The sequence below is a fragment of the Nipponia nippon genome, unplaced genomic scaffold (assembly GCF_047370975.1).
Source record: "Nipponia nippon isolate SJK-2023a ecotype South Korea unplaced genomic scaffold, ASM4737097v1 scaffold_17, whole genome shotgun sequence".
NCBI lineage: Eukaryota > Metazoa > Chordata > Aves > Pelecaniformes > Threskiornithidae > Nipponia > Nipponia nippon.
Genome location: NW_028262333.1, coordinates 3,497,507 through 3,522,480, shown reverse-complemented (window position 1 = coordinate 3,522,480; position 24,974 = coordinate 3,497,507). Strand labels below are relative to the sequence as shown.

At 38.1% G+C, this 24,974-nt stretch overlaps 1 protein-coding gene across 5 annotated transcripts in view; it reads right to left on the bottom strand.

The window, feature by feature from the left end:
* Positions 1-365: 365 nt before the first annotated feature.
* EBF1 (EBF transcription factor 1) overlaps positions 366-24,974 on the bottom strand; it is a 282,181-nt gene continuing 257,572 nt past the window's right edge. For all 5 annotated transcript variants that reach the window (XM_087753702.1, XM_087753703.1, XM_087753704.1 and 2 more), the window contains exons 12-16: positions 12,520-12,585; positions 11,740-11,917; positions 10,048-10,227; positions 6,196-6,390; positions 366-618 (exon numbers count right to left, since the gene is read on the bottom strand). In XM_087753702.1, the coding sequence (XP_087609828.1) occupies positions 587-618; positions 6,196-6,390; positions 10,048-10,227; positions 11,740-11,917; positions 12,520-12,585 (651 nt within the window). In that variant the 3' untranslated portion in view covers positions 366-586. The remainder of the gene's footprint in view (positions 619-6,195; positions 6,391-10,047; positions 10,228-11,739; positions 11,918-12,519; positions 12,586-24,974) is intronic.

The window sequence follows — 24,974 nt, the reverse complement described above, 5'->3', positions numbered from 1 at the left end:
ATAAGCAACCTGTATGAGCCGACCCTTAATTAAATGGCCATAATTCTTCTACGAAAAACTAACTGGCACTTCTATTCTGTCCCATACAGACTTTTATGTAAATGACACCACTTCGTTTTTCTTTACACAGCTTTAAAAAAAAAAATCATAAATTAAAAATGTGGAGTTCCATCGCTAGTGTCCCTGGTGTAATCGTATGATTTAGAAAAGACAAATGGCATTGCATTAAATCAAGCCTTAAAAAAACAGAAAAAAAAAAAACAGAAGGAAAAAAAAGCAAGCCCCCCCCCCCCCCCCAAAAAAAAAAGTGGATTTTTTTACCAACATACAATAAATATATCTCCCAGGTATTTGGGATGGACAACTTGAATCAACACCTTGCAATTGTAGATTGTTAATTTCAGTATTTGCAAGGATGGTGATTTTTGTTTTGTTTAAAAATCCGCAGTTATTGTAAGATTCTTCTTTATTTCTTTTTTATTTTTAAAAAGGCCTGAGTAAAAAGTTCCACTCTGGGACTTGTATCAGATTCTCTCTGAAGCAGAATTCAACCTCTTCATTAATAAAATTCTTCAAGGCAATTCTTTCACATGGGGGGAACAATCATGCCAGATATAGCTGTTGGAAGGAAAGGGGAGGGGAGGGGGAGAGAGAGAAGGGGGGCTGTTACTTTTGTGCATTATCAAGCAACTTTTAAAATCCTCACAGCTTTCAGACATTTACTAGCAACGCACTCAGCCATACTGTGAATTAAATTTAAATATGAGTATCATCCAGTAGAGACAACTATGTACACAGGAATCACAGGAAGCCTCATTCTGATCGGAAAGTGGCTTAAATTGCAAGTGACACTGCTGAAATTAGTGATTTTTCTTGCAGAAAAAGTGCACTTCCCCTGATAGCAGAATCAGACCCCAACTTAATTTTCTGATTTTAGTTTCAAAATCCCCAAATGCTCAGGAGGCTCAAACCTGACCCAGCCATTGCCACACGTCCTATTACTCTTTTAAAAGCAAAGCAGATACTTGCTCCACGTACGAGAAGGCGGCTGGAGTCCCAGAGGCCATCAGTATTACAGACCTGGGAGGGTGTTAGTTGCATTAGGCACACTAACAGTGGTTCATTCTTCTATGCCAGTTTTCCCTTACAAGTTCAGCGTTCAGCCCTGGGACTTATGTATGCATTTCCAGGTGCTCAGGAAAGGACTTAAACTCTCAAATCCAATTTTCAAATTGAAATATGTCCTTAACTGGTGGCTTAGCAGACCGGCGTCTCATGGTTTTATTACACTTGTAGCAGACATCACCAACTACATTGAGTGAGGCGTATGTTTAATGTTAATTTAGAGTGTCTTCTCCCTTGTTGGCTAAGTTGAATGATCAGTATTTCTTTATTATGCTTCCTAACATCATTTTCTATGAAACCACCATCTCTCTTAAAGAGGAGACACTCATTGAAAGTCAACAGGTACAGTCTTCCACCTCGCTTGACCTCCAGCTTGGTCTCCCTCTATTTACCAAGGACTCTATGCAGATCAGACACACCAAGCGTCCAAGTGATATACTGTGAGCAAGTACATGAGTTACAGGAGGTAACCATGCAAGCTTATGATGAAAACTGTAACCACAATGCATCTTTAAAATAGTAGTTATATGGTTATTTGCCAAAAGGTAGAAAACAGATTCGCCTTCAGGTTGGCGGCACTTCATGGGCACATTATTTAAATGCTAGAACTGCCTGCCATCTCAGACATCTGGACATGTAATTTTTTAAGGAAGAACTCAACCCTGTGACTGGTGCTGATTCATTGTGCTTTAATTACAGCTGCAATTATTTGATAAGAACAGAGCCAAAGTAAAAGACTCACAGATTTGGGGTTGGAGGGGGAGAGGAGGGAAATGTTTTCTCCACAAACACCACCATATGTGCAAGAATTACAAGTCTAATCAGCAAGGGGAGAACAGCTCGAGCAAACTGCACTGATTAAATGAAATAAAATGAGAGGAGAAGGCAAGAATGCAAAACACATCCACATGTTTGCAACAGGCCATCCTCAGAGGTGACGTTGCAACTGTACAGCAGCACTTCGATTCTTGGAATTTATCATTCAGCAATGTTTTTATGTGGAATCACTGTACTGATTGTTTCTGCTCCACATAAGGGCTCTTCAAGGAGCTGAGAATGAGGATAAAAGCGATAGAGAGGTGACTTGACTTGAGTTGCTCTAAGCCCTACAAGAAGACACTCAAGTAAGTAGCATGGAGGACACCACCGTGTCTTAGATGTTCCTTGCTGAGGTATTTCCTGCCATGGGCTTTTTTTGCCTCTACTGTGGAGATAATCTGAGGATGCATTTTCATATTATCTCCAAAGCTATGCTGTCTCATAGGATGAATTCAATATTGCCTTTTTTTTTAGAATCCTTGCCAATTTAATCAACACTGGGTGAAACAACAGCAGCTTTGTTTAAAAAAAAAATTCTCAAAGGGTTTTGTTTCAGCAGTGTCTCAAATAACAAGTTCTGAATCCTCACAATTGGGCTGTCCCTTTGGTTCATGTGACTAAAAATGAAGGAAACCCAGGCCAAGCAATGCGCTCACTGTTGTGGTTGCTCCCTGCTCGGCTCTTGCGATCCTTAGAGTGTGGGCCAGGGTACGGACCTCTATGGCATCAATAAAATAGGTATTGACAGCAATGGATACAGTCAACCAGACTGCAATTCTGCTGTGGCAGCCCTGCAAGGCAGCCACCTACAGCTAAGGGTGCGAGTGTAATTTTCCCTATCTGAATATATGAAAAACTCACGAGGGCATGGACCTGAGACACAGATTTTGTCCCAGTTCTCCTTCTACTCATTGTATTACATCAAGCAATTTGATTTGTTTCTGTTTCTTACCCGAGGATAACAACTTTTATCCCTATTAGTAAAGCACTTGGAGATTTCTGGATGGCAGTTGTTTAGCAGAATATAGGGGTGGGACTGCAGTGCCTGGACGTCAGCACCGTATGTTACAGAGCAGAGAAAAGCAATACTGACAACAGTGCTCCCTCCTTTACTGCTCAGATAAGCAAGGAGTTGAGCAGATGGGAATGGGTAGAGTCTTCCTATATGTGATGAGTGCAACTGAGCAGAGTCAGATGGATAATTAATCCTCTGTGCATTCTACTTTAACCTTTTTTGTCCTTTTCAGCCCTTTCTAAATTCTAGATTTAGTGAAACTTTAAAACAAGATGTTGTTTTGCTTTAGAAAAAACACCTACACTCCAGAAAATGTCAAAATATTATTCCAACAAAAAATTCTGAAGCTAAAAGATTCATCAAAACCAAATCAATTTCAACAAGAAATGGTCAAGAATTGTCTCTCTCTTGGGACAGCACGGCCGCCTACCCTGGGTAAGAGCCCAAGCAAAGGTGACATAATTGCAACTCCTCCCTTCATGGCTCGGACATTTCCCTGCAGTTACGTATCAGCCATGCACCTTTTGCCATGGGAAACAAACGGTACAGATGCAGATCTTTGCTCATTTTTTCAAAGCATTATTGTTTTTGAAGAGCTCTGAAATTCTGAATTAAATTACAAGGCAAATGGCAAAATGATATCTTTTCTGCCTAAACTCTTTGATATTTCCATTCTTTCCAAGTCTTCATTTACATCACTCTACTTTTATTCTGTAAGTAAGTGCTACATCTAGTCATGCAAATTCTCTCAGCTGTAGCACGTTATTGATCCTAAAAACAGAGATATCAGTGGGAAACAGTGTAGGTATGAGATCACACCAGCTCCAAAAAGGGCGGGCAGAGAGCAGAAAAACTCCCACCAACAGGCATTATTTCTTCTATCATATACTAATTTGTATTCACTGCTAGCAAATTACAGAAATAATGTGTTTTGAGTTTTACAAAATTGCATGGCAAAGAGAACAACAGATAAGCCTAGCTTTGTTTTAGTGAGTTCTGCTGATATCTAAGCTACATAAGGAAAGCTTGATTGCTTTCTGATGTATCCAGAAGCCCAAGAGAGATAAGACAGCCTCCTTATACATGGTTGTTTATTTAAGCAATAAGGCACAACAGGCAGTGCATTTCTGAGTGATTATTACAAGCCTCAGGTGGTGTCAGAAGGCATGGGACTAAAGGCTGTGTGTCTCTAACTCACCAAGAAGTTCAGCGATGACCTAGAAATGAACCATCTCTTGGTGTCTCATTCCTATTATGAAAACTGAATTGCTAAATAAAAATTAGGGGAAACACTCAGATCTGTGTGGTTTCTGGGCATTACAGATCTGGATGTGACATAATGAGGAGGCAATCAGCAAGCCCCAGTTGCGGCCGGTGCTCTCAGCTCATTCCATAATTGCTTTTCATAACTGAATACATGGAATCTGGGAATTCCGTGTCTTGTGAAAGGAAAACCAGTGCCTGAAAAAAGCTTTCTCCTTGCTTGCTTGCTTTTTCTCTCCACCCACAACAGCAGGTTGAGACAAGGTGAAGAGAATTTAAAAACATTAACATGTTCAAAAGCTTCTAGCAGTCAACTCTTAGCTCCTTTTGTATTTTTTAATACGGAGGTGAAACATTTTTAGCTGTTGCCTTTAAAATTTGTAGCATGTCGGCAGTGCCAAATTCTTAAAGCATGCAAAAATTAATCTCCTAAAAACTACAGCTCATCTGAAAATGTTGTTGTCTTTTATTCCTGACGCACTCAGTATTTATAACAAAGTCCTGACCAAAGGTACCCAAGTTCTGCTTATACATTCCTAGTATTTTCACAATTTCTGTGTGCATGTGTGTACATCTGCAAGGATTCCTCCTCCCAGCTCACCAGTGTAAAATGTACTGAGGACAATGCTTTCCTTCAGTCACAATAGATCCCAGCTTTTATGAATGAATTCCTTCCACTCTGCCTGCATATAGGGTTTTTTTTGGCTGTTAATGGTGCTATCAGCATTATGCCCGCAAGCCCGGCGTTTCTCTTTCCAGAGGCCGTAGAGTGACAGGTGGAGTCTGTGGATCTATCCTCCCCCTGCTCTGCACAGCTCCTTCTGAACACAGCTTTGAAAATTAAGGAATTTTATTCCCTGCTCAATGCTTTTTGGATAATTTGCACAGGCACGTGGAAAGGAAAACAGACCTCAGGTCTGGGGGAAGCACGACGCATACCGCAAAATCTTTCCCACCTCTGGCAGAGTTGGAGGCAGCTGGCTGCGTCTGCTTATGGAAACTCCTTGGTCTAAGCGAGCATGAAAATGTCTCTCTCAGCACACTAATGCGTAGTGAGGTAATTACACAGGAAGGTTTCCACACCGTGTTGTAAAACAGGCTGCGCCAAACAATGAAATGGGCAGTGCTGGTCTTTGCAGCATCCTCAGTTTGACAAGCTTTTGCCTGTCACTCCCTCGGCTTGCATCAAGGCTTCAAAATGTATTTAGGTGCTAATGCTGGAATACTTTGCAATGAGAGGGGAAGGGACGTGGAAAAGGAGCAGCCCCTTGATACCAACAGCTGAAGAGGCTTTCAAAAAGGCCCTGCGACATCTATGGAATTAATTGGCACAGAAGTACATTAATCAGTGGAAACTAATGTTTGCCCTGGTGTGAGTTAAACTGGAAAATGCTGCTGTTAGTTTGTAATGTGGCTTCTATTTATGAAAGGCAAAGGTTTGTGCCAAGCTCTGTAACAGTCTATTTGCTCTCAGTAGGATTTCTGCACAAGTGTACTATGACAAAGGAAAAAAAGGAAGGGAAGATTGAGTGACGTACTTCAGGAGAAGGCCAGCCCCTGGAGAGACCCTGCAGTGGAGTACTTGCTAGAGTCCACAAAAGACTGGTCTGATAAAGGACGACAACAGGGAATAAGAGAGGAAAGAAAGAAAAAGGATGGTATTAGTAAGCTGAAATATTACTCATTTTTATCATAACAGTAGGTCTGTGCTTTAAAAGACACAGCCTCTCAATTCAGCAGTATTAGTCGAGTTAGAGACAGGGTGGTTGCCAAACACCTGCATGGTACTAGGTGGGCTGGTGGTGGAGTCCAGTTACTCTTTACAGGAGGAAACTTTAGGACAGAGACCACCAGGGATCCCCCATCGTCTTCTATCCCCTTTGACAACTCAGTGTCGCTTAGAGCCTCGCAAGGCGCCAGGAACTCACGGTTTTGAGAGCAGCCATCTATGCTCCAGACTTGGTTTCACCTACCTTGCAGGCTATTGCCATTGGTGCTGGTGCAGGTGGGAGGAGGAGAAGTTTGCGGTCTCACAACAGGCGCAAAAGCACTCTTCTGTTTCACCGCTGAGACCATGTTGGCTGGTGAGAAGGAGAAAATCCCAGAGGAACTGCTACAGTTTGAGGGGAGGCTAGTGGAGGAGGCCATTGTCGGACTTGATGGCACAACTAGAGGAAAAAAAGACCCCCCCAAAAGGCATTCCTTAGTATTAGATAATCAGCAGGCTGCAGAAACAAGAGAATTCTGCTTCTTGTATGCACTGGCTCTAATTTCAAATATCCAAGGCCTTTACTGCAGTTAGATTTCTGGTTGTTCACAAAGTGTGATCAGGAAACCCACTTGTTTTGTTTTGCAGGTGTTCAGGAGCAGTAATCCTAGGAGCTCTTAAACCCTCCCTTAATTCTCTGTCACTGCAACTCTTTATTCTTACAACAACCCTGTCCTGCCATCCTGTTTCAAACTTTTCTAGTGATTGGTATTAGCCACTGCCCTGGTCTGAATTTGTAATGTTTTTGTTTAGGGGGATAAGAGGGAATCCCGACAGTGTAGGCAACTCAAGGGTTACAAAACTGATGGGCAAGGAGAGTGGTTAAAGTACAAATCTGGATCTGGAATATTTAACTTGGAAAGGTTTGAGTTTTTAACTGGCCTCCAAACCCAGCATTTTAAGCCATGCTTTCCTTGTAGCAAGATGGCTCCAGAAAGACCTATAGGGTCTTAAGCAAACTTGCAGAAGGTAGAAAGGTCTTAGTGGTGACCCAGTCAACCTGCTTGTCAAAAGCCAGCAAAAATGTTTACATTTCTTTCCTCTCTCAAACGCTGCAAGAACTAGGGTTTAAAAGGAATTATTCCAAAAGCTGTGAATATTATATACACACACATATATCTATATATATGGAGGCTGTCCAGCATGAAGCAACCAGTGAGATGGCTGCCCCGACAGTTTTTTACTCCTTTGGTCTCCTGGCACAAGTGTTTTCAGTGTCTGTTGCACAAAAAAATGTGTGGATAACTGACAGAAATCATGCTTTTCTTTTATCTTCCAATGGGAAAAATGACTATTCTCACAATGGCCACAGATGCTTTCCGTGTTATAACTACTAGTACCAAGTACAGCTTCCCTCTATCCATCAGCTTTGGGAAAGTTTCTGCTGTGGGGACTTCCCAGAAATTCTCAGTGACGTGAAAAACAGCCATATTTCTCACGTGAGCATTTTACTTATGCACAGGAATGGAGCTGGCATTTGATATCTCACCCAAGATGGAGAATTTTGAAAATGAAAGTGGTCAAGACAAATAATTCTCCCAGAGGATCTATGGCCATTGTCTGAATACAACATTCTCATTCAGAGCCATCGCCTGGAATCTCAGCTGGAATAGCTAAGCAATGAAGCCATTCTGGCTTACATCAAATGAAGATCTGGCTTTAACTACAAGACTGAATAAAATGAGAGTCTTCATTTTTTCTGAATAAGTGTAGACATAAGGCTCCCTTTCTTAGGGACTGAACCGATTGTCCAAAATGCAAATCTGCTGCATAGGAGGTTCAGGTTTTAAATACATATATCCTTAAACCGTTATTTTACTATATAGTAGGATAAATCTCTTTGGTTCATGTATTTATCATTGAGGTTTTAAGTTAACTTGTTTTCATGAAAATAAAGCCAACTACTTTTATATTCAGACAGCCTTGCAAGTTTCCCCTCTTATCCAACAAAAAAAAGGAAAGGACCGATAGTAAGATCCCATACTTTCATTCTTCGTCCTGTTTAGAAACCGCTTATATACATGAGGGGGCTATGAATAATTACATATTATAGAGTAAAATTCCTATCATCTGGGCTTTGAATTATTATTTTATTTGCATTTATGTAGATAAAAATCACCCTATTTAAGTTCTTACTTGAGAATCTGATATCATATTTGTTAACACTGAGGAAATCAATTAATGGAAATTAAATGTTCAAAGTTTCACAGTCTGACAGATACAATCTTAGTCTGAAGTCACTCTATGTCTGGAAGTACTTGCTAAGGGAGAGCAATCAAAGCACCTAAATTGAATTGCTACTATACAGCAATTAGTTTATTGATTTAATTAAGAATGCCACCTTTTAATTTTCAGGTCATGATTGAAGCATTTTCTGATTCAATGGATTAGGCATTAGCAGAATGACAGATCTACCAAGAAAACCTCCCAAAATATAACCAGAATAGAGAACCAGGGCTGGGAAGTGAAGTGCTATTCTAAAGAGGACTTTGTTCATAAATATGAAATAATACACTGCTAGAGTATTTAAAATGCATTACTGGCATCTGCTTCCAAAAAGAGATGTCTCATCAATCATGTTATATTATGAATTCAGAGCGCACAGATTCTATGACAGTAAATTCAACTTAATAAGTAAGGTACTTTGTAACATTACTTGTTACACTATTATTAGAGTACAAAAATAATAACTGGTTAGCAATTCCCAGGTTATAAGTACTAGTTACGTGGGTAAATATTTTCTTCTAAATTTGCAGCAGCGAAGAAGCCTTGGAGGTAATTTTTTAAATCCCCTTTTTAATTCTGAACTCTAGCAATGCAATTCAAAACAATTCATAACTGCTGTTACACCACTAAACTTAAGATTTGCTGTGTAAACCTTGGTACGTTCAGCAGTCTGTTTGTCTTGTCCATGCTAGGGTCTCAGCCTATAAACCTATTTATATGACAAGCCCTTCTGGCCTGATTCTGCTAGCAGCTTGCTACAGATGTCAGCAGAATCCTGTATGCCACTTGAGCAATGTCAAAGGAATCGGGCAGGTCCTAGTCATTTAATTTTCTCATGTGAATAGGGACTACTGAGCTGCGTGAGCTGCTGCAGACGAGGTTCATAGGCCTTTACCAATAGAAATGTATTTATATTTAAACAGGTTACTAAACCTTTAATATCAAAATGCAGAAAGTTAGTCCTACGCATAAGTATTTCCATAACTGGGACTGTAGACCATAAGCTCTTTACACCATGGAATATATAATTTGTATGACTTACATCTTTGTGGCATTCACTGTACAGACACTAAAACACAAACTCTAAGAGCCATTGTCACATTTTACTGACTAATACTAAGCTCTCAGTGAAGTCAATATAATACCTACTTACAAAGCAAATGGAGTATAAGCAATCAAGATTAGGCCCAACAGTAATTCATAATTTCTATAAAGGTTATGAACATATTATTTGCACAGAGGTCTCGGAAACATCATCATGCAGCTTATGGAAATGTCAGTCTTATTACAGCAAACTTTTCTGCCCTTCATATCTTACAGCTGGAAAAAACTACTTTTCCTGCAGAAAATATCCTTAGCTTCCTTTCATACCCACTGCAACAAAAAGTTGTGTACTGACAACTGACTTTTGATCCCCTCCAATGGACATTAAGTCACTTTTGCCATCCCTGCTTTCTAGCAATGTTGAGGACAGCCTTTCTTATTTACAGAGTACAAGGTAAGTTATGAAACTATCAGCCCAAATCATGAGAGACATTATTCTTTTTAAGCTCTTATGAGACTCCCAAACAACAACAACAACAACAACAACAACAACAATAATAATAATAACAACAACAACAACAACAACAATAATAAACCAGAGCAGAGCATTGCTGGCAACACTAATGTCTTCAAAGTGCTTCAAAGGTCAGTGCCTTGGAGAGGAGAGAAAGGACCGAGCTCTGTTTCAAGTGCTCAACATAGAAACTAAATATTGAGTATCACAGAAAAGTCACCATCTCCTTCTAATGATAATGTGCAAAATACAGAAAAGCCATATAATACTCACTGGCATAGGGAGAATTGGCAGCAGATCCATTCAGGAAGGTCGGAGATCCGCCTAAATTTGACATTCCAGCATTCCCATAGCCATTCATGCTTGTTGTGACAGAGTTATAATTTGTCTGCTGAGGGGTGGTGCTTGGCACATAGCCATGAGGTGACACGCTGCTTGAGTTGCGAGTAAAACCTTTTGTGGGGAGGGAATACATTTAGAAATTGGTATTAGCCCGAGAACAGTTTCTTACACAAACAGCTACAAGCAAGTAACTCTGGGCTACCAAGCCAGCAGCCTAGTCCAGCCATGGTGTGCGTGGGGAGGGCCAGGACTGACCACCACTAGCCCCAGGTAACCTAAATTGTGAACCCTCACTGCCCAGGTCATTGCTGATGGGAGCACAAAGCGGGAGGAGGGAGGCTACAGCCTTCCCAGCTCCTCGGGCAACCCATGCCCTCAAGCAAAGATTAGCATTGGGTGTTCCAGGAACACTCGCTAGAGCTGTTTGTAGGAAATGGAGTAAACACAACCTACATTTTCAAAGTCAGGAGTACATACCGACTTAAGGTATGTTAAAAGCATGTGATTTTTGCTAACTCTCTTCTCATGTCGCTCTCATTTAATGCATCTCAAATTAGATGCTCACTACACACTTTAGAAAATGTAGGGTATAATTCTCAAAGTAGTGGGATATCTTAGTCTTTTTGCCCTGGTCTGATCATTATCAAATTTGGCACCAAGTTAAAATTTGAATCTCTACCTAATTCTGGAAATGAAAAAAATGAAAAAACATTTGTTTCTAGAAGCACAGAAATACAAAATGCATCTTCGCTCCTGGAAGAAAAAGTGCCAACTTTTCTCCCTACCACACAGTACATCCATAGAATATTTTAATCTAAAAAGAATTTCTATTTTTTTAGTGTAATGCAAAATAATTTTGGCTGCCCTTCTGGAAAACAGCCTCATTCTAATACCTTCTCATTAAAGTGGATTTTTAAGTTGGATAATAGAAATAGAGCTGAGCAAAGGAGAGGGCAAAATGCAAGGGTTTTTTAAAAAAAATGTTCTTCACTTTTTTTTTTTATTTTTAACAGTAGGAATTAAAATAATATTGATTTTACACAAAGTGAAAAACACTTTATTTTAAAAACTAGAGAAGCTCTGAAAATGTCTTTGTAAATATTTCTATTTTTTGCTGGTTTCAAAATCTAGAAAAGTCTCAAACTCTGCAAAAAAAATCAGTGCCAATATTGTGTCTCTTGCAAAACCAAACCCAACCAAACAGACAACTGTTCAAGGGATACTTTTGTGTTATAAAGAAATGCTACATTGGGCCCAGACTGAGAGATCATCCATGCTCAGGAAAACATATAAGCAAGTACTTAACATTAAGTACATGCTCAAGTCAATAGAAAGCCTTTTAACATTAGTGGGATTTAAAGACAAATACAAGCGTTGTTCTGAGCAGAAGGAAAAGCAATTTAGATATATGCAGAAGTGCTTTTCCCGAATTGGGGCAAAAGTCAGTAAAGCAAGCCCCATCTCATGACAGTACTGTGTCATTCAGAAGTTGTGCACGCGTGTGGGATGGTGTCTGTCTAGATGTGCTCCTAGCCTTCAGTTTTGAACCATCCTGCTCTGCACGTTTCCCTGACTTTTATCAGAAAAGGTTCATAGAGAGAGGAAGACGAGTCTTCTCCTGACCCTGATTGGTGGCTTGTGAGGCTTCGGAAACATTGACAGCTAGTTGACCACTAAAGGAATTCACTCCCATCATTCCTGCATGGACTGACGTGTTAGCAAGGGCGGGGAGCTGGTTGTGATTGCGGGGGACACTGTAGAGTGCTTCTGCAATGTCTGCTGCTCTTTTCAGGATTATTTCCTAGAGGATAAGAAGGGGAAAAAAAAGAATAAAAGAGTTACCAATGCGACTCTGACAAACCTTTTCTTACTAAAATGAGACATTTCCCTGTCCGAAGACAAAAACTAGATGCTTTTCTTTCTAAACCAGTTGGCTGACTGATAGCTAATGCTTATAAGATCTCCTGCCTTCGTGATAAATCCTGACATCTGTGGTAAGAGAGTTGGAAGTTTCAGTCCCAGCAGTCACGCTTCTGTATAACCAGACCGACTGGTAGACTGGGGCTGGAGCCTAGACTTACTCCACCTTAAAGCTATCTTTAGGATACGATTGAAAAAAACCACTGGTGGCAAGACATAATGCATTATCATTGCCCACACTACACAGTATCTGGTGAAAGCGGGCAAATGCCTCCAGGGTTAATAGCATGTTGATTTTACAAGCACTAAATTCACACCCTTTAAAAAAGAAAACAAGCAAACTAAACCCCACTCCAGATATGACATTGCCCTCTATATTTATTCTTGTCTCACATTGTAGTATCATACACCTTTAGCCCCTGGTCTATCTATACATCTAAGAAATAGCCATGTTTTAGAATTGCTGAAGTAGAATGCATTTACCTGGTTATTATGTGGCATACCATAGAGTGCTTCTACTAAATCAGCAGCCCTCTTAAGTATTACTTCCTGTCAATATAAAAACAGATGCATTCCTCTCAGTTCAATAAATTCCTTGTGGGGGAAAACAAATATTAGAATCTTTTAGACTCTTCTATTAGTTGCACCGTGTTTTGTGGTTTGTTTTTTTTTCCTCCCACCAGGTACACCTTAATTGTAACAACTCTCAGCAACCACTGAATGGTGTTAAATCACTAGTTCATCCTATTCACACACACACTTAATCAAGTCAAAAGGTGAGAATCATTGGTGCTGCAAAATAAAATACATCACTCAATTGTCTCTACCATCTGCACTATAAACCACTCATCGGTTTATTGCAGAATACAATCCTGAGGTCATTTACTAGATTACTGCAATCAATGTCATTCAGAGCATGTTATGAATCCCTTCAATGTGTTTATTTTATTCTTAATTGCATAGTGCAGGAATTGTGACCTTACCCAGCAGGCCACGTTCGAAAGATATCCAATCAGTCCTATGCTGATGGTAATGTAACCTTTCAACTTCTTTGGTTTGTGTCCTGATATGATGGGTCAGGGTAGGATCCGTGTACATAAAATGATGCACGAGAGGAAAACACACGCAGTGTGAGAGAATGGCCCAGTACGGTGCAGTGGTTCCTGGAAAAATTCCCTACATGGACAGCAGAATTTAAAACAGTCTGGGATTTAGTTCTCCATTTTGGGCAAGTTTTTTCTTCTCCATTTTCCTATTTGTTCCTTTTCACTTAATATTTCTTAGAGTATTTTAAACTGGCATTCAAGTAACAATAGCATTTTCTGTGTTCTTACTTCTTACAGTGTGGAAAAATCTCTATGAACAATCCTGATAGAAACTGTAAAAATGCATTGCAGAATTAACCCAGAAGAAATTTTTTTTCTTATTCTTTCAAAGCATCTAGCAGATTCCCAACTGCCTGATCAAAACCAGTCAAGACTGTCCTTTGAGTAAAACAATATATTTTTGAAATTCCCAGCCCCTAAGTATTGCTCTAATATACTAACACGACGCTATTCACCACGGTATATTTCTGCAGGTAGCTTACAAAAATAGCACCAGTTCTAAGGATTTTACAGTTTTCTACAAAGTTAAACTTTTTAACTTAAAATATTTTACACAATAGCCATATTTTATACCAAAAAGAAACAGTAATGCTCAATTTTCATATACTGTAGACTCTGATCAGAAAATAGAGATATAATTGCGTTCATTTTGCTGTCACCATAACCTCTTCAAAAATCCTTGAACAACTCTTCAAATGACAAGCTTTTAGATGCATATTAGCATTTTTTTCAATTTTAAATTCTCTATAATATAAGATAAAATAGTTGTCATACTGCAGTAACTACTTATGACATATATAATGTCCTAAATTCAAAAATGAGATGGAGGATTTTTGTACTCCCAGTAAACATTTAGGCTTGCCTTCTGCTGCACACACCCCTCTCTCAGAACACACATTTAAATTATTTTGCACATATGAAGTGATATGTAATATATAATTGATGGATTTTTTAAACACTACATTTGAAACAGATACTGAGGAGTTAAGTTGCTACAGCCTTTTTCTGTTGGGGTGGGATTTTTTTTTTCTTTCTTTTGTCGTTGGGTTTTGGGTTTTTTTTTGCGTGTAGCTTGACCACAACAGTTAGCAGTATAATCACGGACAGACAGACTACAAACATCATCCAGGTACAATCAATCCTTGTTGGTTTACCAGAATCATCAGAATACTGAGTTGCCCTTTTTGCCTCATACTGATAATACAAACCAGAGAAGAACAGAGACGTTACTGAAAAATATTATCTTTTTCAATCCATGATTTTAGGTGGAAAATTACTGCACAGGTGTTTGACTTTGCAAACTAGGATTTATTTCACTTCAGTGGAAATTGTTTGCACTATATATTTCACTGATGGAAAATTAGAATATGATACAGAGCCCACAAACTGCTTTAGAATATTGTTAACCTAAGCTGTCATTATGCCAAATTACTAAAAAAAAGAAAGTTTAAATAGTCATTTCTGCTCTACCTGGCTAATCATAGTTATTTATGTAATGCTGAGCTAAAAACCTTAGAATGCATCTGAAAAGAGATTGAAAACCATGTTAAAAAATGAGATAATTACATGGAATCTTACAGCCGCTCTACCTAATATCAAATATATTCCAGTTCGTAAACATTGGAAGTTCTTTGATGCCATATCATATTGCATGTAAATAAAACTAATTGTCATGATGGTTTATTGAAATATGTTTGAGAAGTATCATTCAATTTTCCTACCTAGTCAATGGTTATGTTTTTTTTCAACATTTTCAGAGTCTGTAAATTTGAGTTTCATACAATATTTTCACACAATAAAAGCATTTATCGTTTATGACATTTTCAGATCATACGAAGTAGATGTTACACAAAAACTCCTGTGTCAAATAGTGGTATCTTCTATTCCAGAGCTGACGGTAGTTCTCATAGACACAAACTAGCTTTTAAAATACACAATAAAACGCTACTACAGACATGCTCAAGATATTAACTTCTTGTTTTCTGAATGCGTCTTAAACCCTTTGCAGCTCTGCTTAAATTACCATAAAAGCTACTGTTACAACTCCACATACAAAGGAGCCCCAAAAGTCCTCTATAAGTTAGAGCAACAGACCTTGCAAGGTGCTTGGATTGCGGTGACCAGAAAATTGTTCTCACCTCCATGTCATTACGCTCACAGTGAAGCAGCCCCCGAGCATGTTTGTGTTCGGGATCTAATATATTGCCTTTCAATCAGAGCTGAGAGCCACTGAACACATAGACAGAACATGACGAGCAGGTCAGGAAAGCAATAAAGATTTTACAGAGCTGTCCAAGGTGCTAAATTTACTCAATAATGGGTTTGGCACCATAGTGTTAACCTCTCATTTACTACCAGTTTGAGGGACTAAATTGAAGTAGCTGACTTCATTTACCTTGAAATGTATATTTTATGACATTATGTAAGTAGATTGAAAGGGCACTGCAGTTTTAACAATTTAAAGGCTAGAGCATGTTTAAGATGAAGCTCGAATATTTATTGTATATTGCACTTAAACTATATTGTATATTAAAATGCATTGATTAAATTTGTAAAAGGTATTATAAAAAAGGACAGCTAATATAAAAGATCTATGTCTTTTAAAATCCAATTGATACTGCATGTTACCACTGCAATGGTGATAGATAAACAGATAGATAGGTGGACAGAGCAGCAGACAGACATATCAAAAAGTGAGTGAAACTCTCAGTCTATAAAAAGAAATCTCTGCATAAGCTCAAGGTCTGTTATTCCAGATATTCTTTTGTTCACAGAAATTTTTCTTTGCCTTCATCTCAGAAGCCTACATTTTCACAGCAGCAAGTGGGCACCATGTAAGGTCCTTCCAATTGAATATGCAAGTGGAAATATTTCCTGAGAGAGACAGTTTGACTAAAGCTAATATCTAATTTATGGGGGCATTTGTCAAGAAGGATCCACTCTTCTATTAATGCTAAAAGTCTGACAGCTTTTGGCTTAGAATAAAGGACTTTGCAGCATTTAGTTAGAGCTAACGTGAGGGTCGTCTTGTCTTGCATTTTATTTCAAATGAGCATAATTTTATTTCTATAAAAATAACAATTGAGCAAATACTGAAGAGAGGAAAGATTACTTTAGTGATTAAATATGATGCATCAGAACTCTGTCCTCCATGCAGCTACACACCACAGATCCAGAGTCCATTTTTATTCCAAACTAAAGCTGACTTTCTACCGAGGGATTTTTACTTTTTAAATTTTTGAAACAGGAATGCAATTAAATATTTTAATCAATTTTTCCTCCTGAAAATACTAAGGGGTGTTTACATAAGGAAAAGAGGAGGCTGGGCAGGAAGTCTGCTGCAACTTTGCATATTCTGAAATTACTGTAGGAAAGATTTATATAATCTTACCGGAGTGACTGTGCTTTTGAAACACAAAGACTGAAATGCAGGCTGAATCCACTTCTGACAGAATGTACCTTGAACCAACATTACAGCAACTTTGAATGTTTTGTTTGTGGCATGCGTTCCCTTCAGAAGGAATTCATTAAGATCATGAAACTTGCATTTCAAGCTTTATCATGACAAAACCATTTTGTGTCAAGTTTTATCATGATAAACACATTTTGTGCCAGCTTTAAAAAAGGTGGGATATTTCTTCTGTTGACATCTGCTCACTTTTTATTCACCAACTAGTGAAAAAAAAACCACTCTGTGTCCCAAAAGGGCTGTGAGTCTAGCCAGCTAAAGGGTATGTAGAGTTACACTGAGTTATTTGGCATAAGTAACCATATTAGATAATGTTGAAGGTACTTGTTAAATCTAAACAAATTTTGTCAAGAAGAAGCTGACCACAATATATAATACTCATCAGCCACACGTTGTATTATTGAGACCACCAAAGGATTTATGTACTTGTGGAGGGCGTGGGGGGGAAGCTGTTCTAGCATACTCTGAGGCATTTATCTTATGTGTTGTCTAGATATCATATCACCTTCTAATGCTCTTTAGCATTGTAATACAAGAGAGAGCTCATTCATCTTCTGAGAGGGTACTTAGGGATGATGATGTCATTCATACTTCCTTGACTCTTCTGTCTGACCTCCTGGCTCTGCCTTCTAACTTCCTACTCTCATGGCTACTCGCAAGAAAAACACTCTTCTGCAGAGTCAAAATGCTGAACATCAGACTCCAGTTCCCTTCTTCACCTTGGAAAGGTCACGTTCTGAAATTTCAAGTCAAAACTAGAATAATTTGTGCTCAAACTTTTCCTTTGTTTTTCAATGGGTGAAACTGTAATGTGCTAGTTAAGGATATGTGTCAGTAGTGTTTTAAACTTATACTTGAAATTTGCGTATGCATTATATGTTAAAAGATAAAAATAAAGTTGTGAACACCTCTTTCAAGTGTAAAGGCAAAACCAACATTTTGGTAGAGAGCCATTTAGAAGGATGCCACAGATCTAAAATGCCAGCCATCTAGCTTGGTATACAAGAGTTTCAGCCTGTCCAGAACCTCCCATCTCTCCACATCTACACTGACCACTGCATTATCGTATCATTTTCAGCAATTACAGTTTTATAAAGACTCATAAAAGCCATTCCAAATGTAAAGATCCTCCATTTACTGTAAAACTGAGGGAACTATGCCAGCCTAATAGGAAGTATAAAATAACAGGGCCATTTCAGTAAAAAGATATTTGTACTCACACAAAGATGAAAACTTCTCTAGCAAACAAACAACTTAACTGTTTCCATATATTATAATTGAATCACACTGAAGAAATAAACACCATAAGATATTGCAAAGACAGGAAGGCAAAATGAGAGAGAAAGACAACATACTTCACTTGAGGGGTAAAAAAAAAGCTTCTGCTTACCGCTGCCTATAGGATGGAAGGGCACTGAATTCCTGTCACTGAATTTCAATGACAATTTCCAGAAAATAAGTCTACAGTGGGAGCTAGAACCTTAGCTTTTCCAAGCCATTGTAGTCTCATCAGCCTCCACCCAAACTGAAAATCACAGACTAAATCTACAGCACTAAAAACAGTCATGCATGACCTTACCACCTGCTCCACAATGAGCCAACCTTATAAATAAAATATAGAAAGCCTATATGAGGCAGCAGAAAGAACAAACACTGAAGTGCAAATGCGAGCAGGCATCTAGCCATAAACATTGAGAATCGATGATTAAAACACCTCTTAACCACAAAGGTGATAAATGCATAGCAAAAGGGAAAACACACCCTATTCAAGCAGTCTCCATTGCAAATACTGCTGACAAAAGAAGGAATAAAATTATGATGATCACCTGTAAGTCTGTCCTTGCAAGTCTCCCATCTTACCCCTATTATCCTCCTGTTAACTCGGTGTACTTAGATACTAAAAAAAGGTATCGGCCTCCTTTTTTACCCACACCACTCATGCTGCTGGTCTTCATTCCCATAAATGTTGGGCACATAACAATGGCAACAGAATTAGTAGCTAGCACAGATGTGTACTTCATCTAGATACACAGTAGCATGGAACAAACTAGCATTAATACAGTTGCATTGGAATAACTCTTTGAATAAACTGACATTTGAGAGTCTGGATGCTCCCACCATATTATCATCAACTGAAGCATCTGGCAAGTAATTTGGATGGCTTTGTTGCTAAAAGCTCTGGAGTTCTCTGCTAATGTTAGGTCTCTAAGTCAAAGGGAGAAGAGTGGGTATGTGAAAACAGATATGCAGAACTAAAGTCACTCTGCCAGCGCTTCAATCACCTCTTTTAGGGACTTTATCCAACAGTGATTACATGGCTCACATCTATGTCCCTCAGATAGCTGTAGAATTTTGATTCTCCTAAATATGTTTACAGTATGTCTTGCCCCAGACCCCTAAGTTTACCAGAAAAAGGCTATAGCTACCTGCAGGAACCCTTCAGAGTTGTCAAATTTTAACTCATGAGGTCAATCTACCTTCCATGCACACAGTGCAGCGCTAGTAGATATTACTACATTGTACTCTTATATCTATTCACACCCTACAACACATCAACTGGTAGCTGGTAGATGTCAGTCGTATTTGGGTCTCACCAACACTGTCATAAGAAATCGACGCTATGGTAATTCTCTGGCATCTTCTACAGCATTTCCCACAGGTTATCTTGCAAGCTCACACTGTGAGGATCTAACGACAGATCCCTTCAGTTTGAAACATGATGAGAACACGAAAGGAAACACATTTTTCATGCTGTACAAAAGGCTGCAGTATTTATTCCAGCATGCAAAGACCAGTTCTTCTGCACATACATTTCTTTAGTTAGGCAATCCCATCTTTCATACTATGATCAGTTTGTCAGATCCAGCAAATCATTAGAAGACAAAATAAATGAGGTACAAACTAGAGCATGAATGGGTAAGTCCACATAAACTCAATTCAATGGCTAACAAAAAAATTCTTCACCAACTTCCTTTACAGAAATTCCTCCATCCCACTGGTTTACAGTGAGTCATACTATTCCCATCGATCTAGACAACAAAAAGATTATTCTTGATTTATTCATGAACATATGAACAAACAAATTATAACATTAGATTCTTTTCCTCTATCTGACCTCAAAAGTTTGCCACAATGACCTAAAAGCACATTTTGCATTCTAACTTTTCCTTATATTCCTATAATATTCCTTATTTCCTATAATATTCCTTATTTTTCCTTATTTCCACAGTTACCTTCAGTCCTGGGCAAAATATACAGAGAGACATGTACAAAGCAATCTCAGATAGGAACCTCAGGCATCTCTTTTTGAAAATTTACCCCAAACTATTTATACCAGCATCTACAGCACTCCGAAGCAGATGTTCATTATTGAGATTAATGAGCTTTTAGGTTTGGGTTGGGTTTTTTTTGTTTGTTTTGCATATGTAAGATTTTCTGATAGTTCTTCCTCTGCTTTTCATAGTATTAACATTCCTGTTTCTTGAAAACAGCTGCAGATGAGAGTTGCAAGAAAAAAAAGAAAAAAAAAAAGAGTTATTACTCAAAGTCTTCTCCTGATCATTTTATACCCATATATTTTTGGAAAGTTGTCAAAGTCCCCTTATGGAAGAAGAAGAATGTTTTGAATTATTTGAAGGGTCTGGACTTAAGTAAACTTAAAAAGAATTTGGAAAAATGAACAGAGACACTAAATTCTGAGACCGTCGTTCGAAGATACTGCACAGGCTGTTTTAGAAGCTTTATTCTACAGATCGTATTATTGTGCCCATTAGAAAAATTCCCTGAAATACTGAGGATTAAAAAAAGATTAAATGTGGCTTGTGATTTTGTGTGTGGCACAATGTAGATATCCAATTATGTATTTGTAAGAGTGAAAAACATTTTACTTGGCAAATAGACAGGCTGATATCTATTTTCTATCATTTGCATACACCAAGACATTCCAAACACAGGTCAAGTTGTATCACTTTTAAATTGTTCTCCCATTAGGTCAAATCCAGAATGTATTGGGTGGCATAATTCACTTGACTGCATTTAAATCTATAGAGATATATAATTGTGTTCGGTATTGCAAGGCAAGAATGTCTACTGAGTTAAATCAGCAGAGCTATCTAGCAATTAAAGTGTAAATTGTAGTTATGTGTTTTGTCCATTTAATTTTCAGAGTTGGTCTTTATTAATGCATTTACCCACATAAATATCTAAGTATGCCAAACTAGCTATTTTCCGTAAAAAACAAGTGTTCACCTATATACAATTAAAGACCCACCCATATTTTCTTTTAATGAAGGGGTAAAAACCCTAACAAACCAAAACAAACCAAAAACCCCAGCATATCATTAAGATCTGTGAAACTGTCACTTTTGTGGATTCTGTGCTTCAGGTAGGAAGTGCTAGTAGTTAGAAATTGAGAGTTCAGGTTACTTTTAATAGCAGGAGGAAAACTGAAAAAAAAAAGACGCATTGAAATTCTGACCTACAATGATATTCCACTATGTTCTGTGGAGAGTGAGTGCATAAAAATGTTGAAATAGAGACTGGAATAACGGTAGGTTTTAGTATTACGGTTAAAACACTGCTCAGTCATAACCCCTACAAATGACTACTTTCACTTACATTTTATCATTGGTATAATTAAAAGAAGTCTCTTGAAAGGGGCATTCTCATTACAACGAAGGACCACTTCAGACCCAATTGAAATGAAAAGACAGACCATAGATTAGGTGTAGATACCAAGTGGTAATTTCTAGGGAAGCATAAAATGCCAAATGTGTAACAATTATATTTTATAACTATGTGTTCAAAGGACTTACAGTATTTTATTGTACCAAGAGGCTTTGGCTCAGAAAGACTACTTCAGTGAAGTGCCTCCTAGCATATATTCTAAAAAACTTTCAACTTTCTTATCAGAAACAAAAGATATTTTGTTCCTGATACTATTATTTTTAATTTATAGCCTTAAAAATTGAGTTGAAATTATCCAAAGCAAGTATAAATGTTGAATAACCATGTATTTAAGAAATTAAATTTATCCAATATTTCACAGAGGTATCACTATCTTTCTGCGTACACCTCCACAATGTAAAAGCAGGCACCATTTTACACAACCTAGAGCTCCTTTTTCAGTGGTGAGTGAAAAGATTACTGTTGTCACTATACCAACATATTTTATGGAAGTGCTTCAAAACTCGCCACTGATTTTTCAAAATACATCAATATTTCAGTAACTTTTTCGATCATCAAGAACTCTTGGCTCTCATGGTAGTTTAAAGCTGAAAAAATGAAAGAAAATTCATATTCTCAAAATATTAGTATTATTTCTTTCTTATTTATTAAAAAAATACCTTTACACCCATTTTATTTGTCAGAAGCTCACATTTGGAAAAATTAAGCACCGCTATTCTGTAAAATGTGAGGACTTCAAGAGACAAGATGCTATGTCCAGATGAAATTATGAATATAGCAGTATTAGCACAGACACTTAGGTCATACTAAAGAACAAAATTAACAGAGACAAATTCCAAAATTTCTGTATCTTAGATCTCCCATAATATATGAATAAAAAATGTGTTACATATATGTGGCACTGCTTTAAAAAATGCTTCTGTGTTTTGTTTTCATTCTCCCCTCAGCAAGCATATAATTTGTCATCTATAGTCACAAATACATTCCAAAACGTTCTTTAAAATAAATCCAAAATGCATATCCGTGTTTATACAAGTAGCACGAGACTGTATGCTATTGTACTTGGAGGACATTTCAGTCCAGTTGAGTTATATCAACATAAGTTACATGATTGACTTTTACAACAGAAAGAAAAGGTTGTACTCAAACAACTGTTATTGCCTCAATGGCAAAAAAATCAATGAAAGTAAAATGAACAAGAGATTTGGTCTGAGTTGCAGTTAATACTACTGAAGAGCTATGGATATTAAAAGGTCAACAAATAAATTAGTCCAAGTGTTATGAAATGAATGATTTGGCTTATAATTGTATTGAGTGCAAATTGTTCACTGCCTATTAGACCAGGTAATTTTTAACCATGGTGCCTCAATTACTGTTCCATAAGCAATAATACAGTTGTAAGAGCCACTGGTTCGATCGAGTGACCTATGAGATGCGCCAGGACAGCTGACTTTGCTATGATGGATCACTGAGCCTGATCTCCAAATGGTGCCAAACCTTCCCTTCCCGTGAGGAGATCTCATAAAAGAAACATTACTGCTTGATTCATTTTACCAAAATGTTTGAGTTTTCAAGTGTCAGCAGTTGAGTATAGATTGTGAAGATTGTGTATTTCTTAGAAGAATTACGACAACAGGCATCCTATTGCTTCCAGCACTCTCTGCTAAATGGCATCATGATGGTTAGGAGGATGCTTTTTCTGCTACTCAATTGGACTGTGTTGTGAGAAATACACGGCAATCATATTTTACATCACCACGTAAACCACTGCATAACACCTAAACTAGGCTAGAAATGGAAACTGTAGGTGAGATTATAGACATTACTTCACACTTCTGCAATGCCCTGCATTCAAAGATCTCAAAGCACCACTTTAATGGGAACAAATTAAGCTTCACAGCATACTTTCCAGGAAAATATTCTCTCTCCCCCATCTTCATCAGAGACAACCTTAAAGCATAGCTGTTTGGCTAAAGTCACAATGGTCTATGGTTACAACCACGGCAAGTTTTGTAGGGTGAGGTAATACCTTTTATTGGACCCTCTGATACACGGTGAGAACAGGTACAGTCAGCACGCAGGAAGCAAGGCTTGGGCGCCCAAAAGCTTGTCTGTTTTTTTCCAGTTATATCAGTTAGTCCAATATAAGATATTATCACTCCCTACAAATCCTGATAGCCTTAAACAGGGAAAAGAAATTAATCTGATATTGCTTTCATGCTATGAAGTAACATACATGGCACTTCATGAGGAGGAAAGGCAGCAGCTGCGGTTCCCCATTGCTCCTGAGGGCATGGTGTTCCCTATGAGCCAGGGCTCGAAACGCGGCAATAAAGGTCTCACCACGCTTCCCACAGGACTGGGCCTTAAAGGACTGTAACTACGCAGTAACTACACCTATCTGCTCTCTGCCCATAGACAAAATAAACTGACGATGTAAATGCAAATCCTGAATTATCAAGTAATCTGTGCAGAAGAAACAATAATAAAAGCCTAATTAGAATAGATTGTACCACATGCAACCAAATCCTGTTTATATTGTCACTCTGCTATATTTTTGATAAATCACTACATTCAAACAGTCTATTGGGAGGGTGATTTTCCATTTCATCTCTCCATTGAGCAAAAAAGTGCCACGTGACTGGAGTCTGAATTTCAATTTCACCAGCATACAGTTGAACTGAATATTATTTGGCACAATACAGTGTACAACTGAGCCACTAAATGGCTGATTTACTAAATTATTATTAGATGAGCTCTTGCTGTTCCAAGTGAAAGTGCAGTCACTGTCTCTCTTCATGGTGTGTTCAAATTGTTCTGTGTTTAAATATTCAGCATGAGGCTAATGTGAACTGATGAACTGAGACTACAAACATTCACTTTCAATATAGACAGAGAGACAGAGATGCAACATATCATGTGGCCTGCGGAGGTGAAAATGATTTATATTTAAGGATGCTGCTGCCTACTTCCATTACTATAAGATATTCTTAATTAGCTTTGTGTTTGGATTCAGGAGTTTGGAAACGTAGCTAAAAAACAGCTCCAAAACTGAACTAGCTGTGTGGCTGTGGAGGCTTCAGAATGCCGGTAAAGTGGCACTTGAGCCTGGATCGCTGTCAATAAAGTGCATGAGCTGCCACCACAGTTTCATACTTTACTACCTTTAGTATTTGAGTTGCAGCTTAAAAGTATCACCTGCAATTCCTGCCTCAGCATCAGAAATCCTAGGAAATGCAGAGGACTGACCATGTTGCATAATTCTATGACTTTTTGACGTGGGGGAGATGGGGAAAAAGGAAAATAATTTTTTTAAAAACAAGGTTAAAAAAAAAAAGAAACAATTTCTTTACTGCCACCTGCTGGAGTTGACAATAACCCTTTGTCATACTGAAAGAACAAGCATCTTCACTTAGAGGACAGTTACGGCAAGCATTTAAAATACTGTGATCCCAGACACTTACAGTAGATTAGAATTTTTTATTGGTGCTGTGTTGCCATAACAACATAAAGACAGCAGATGACTTAAGCTAAGCTTGCAAAGCAAAAGGCTGCTCATCTGGCAGTTAAAATGAATACAGTTCACTTCACAAGTTCCCCATATGGACCCTTAGTGTATGGTAATGAGGATACCATATGGTGGGAGAAAATGCACAGAGAACAATTGTGCTCTACTG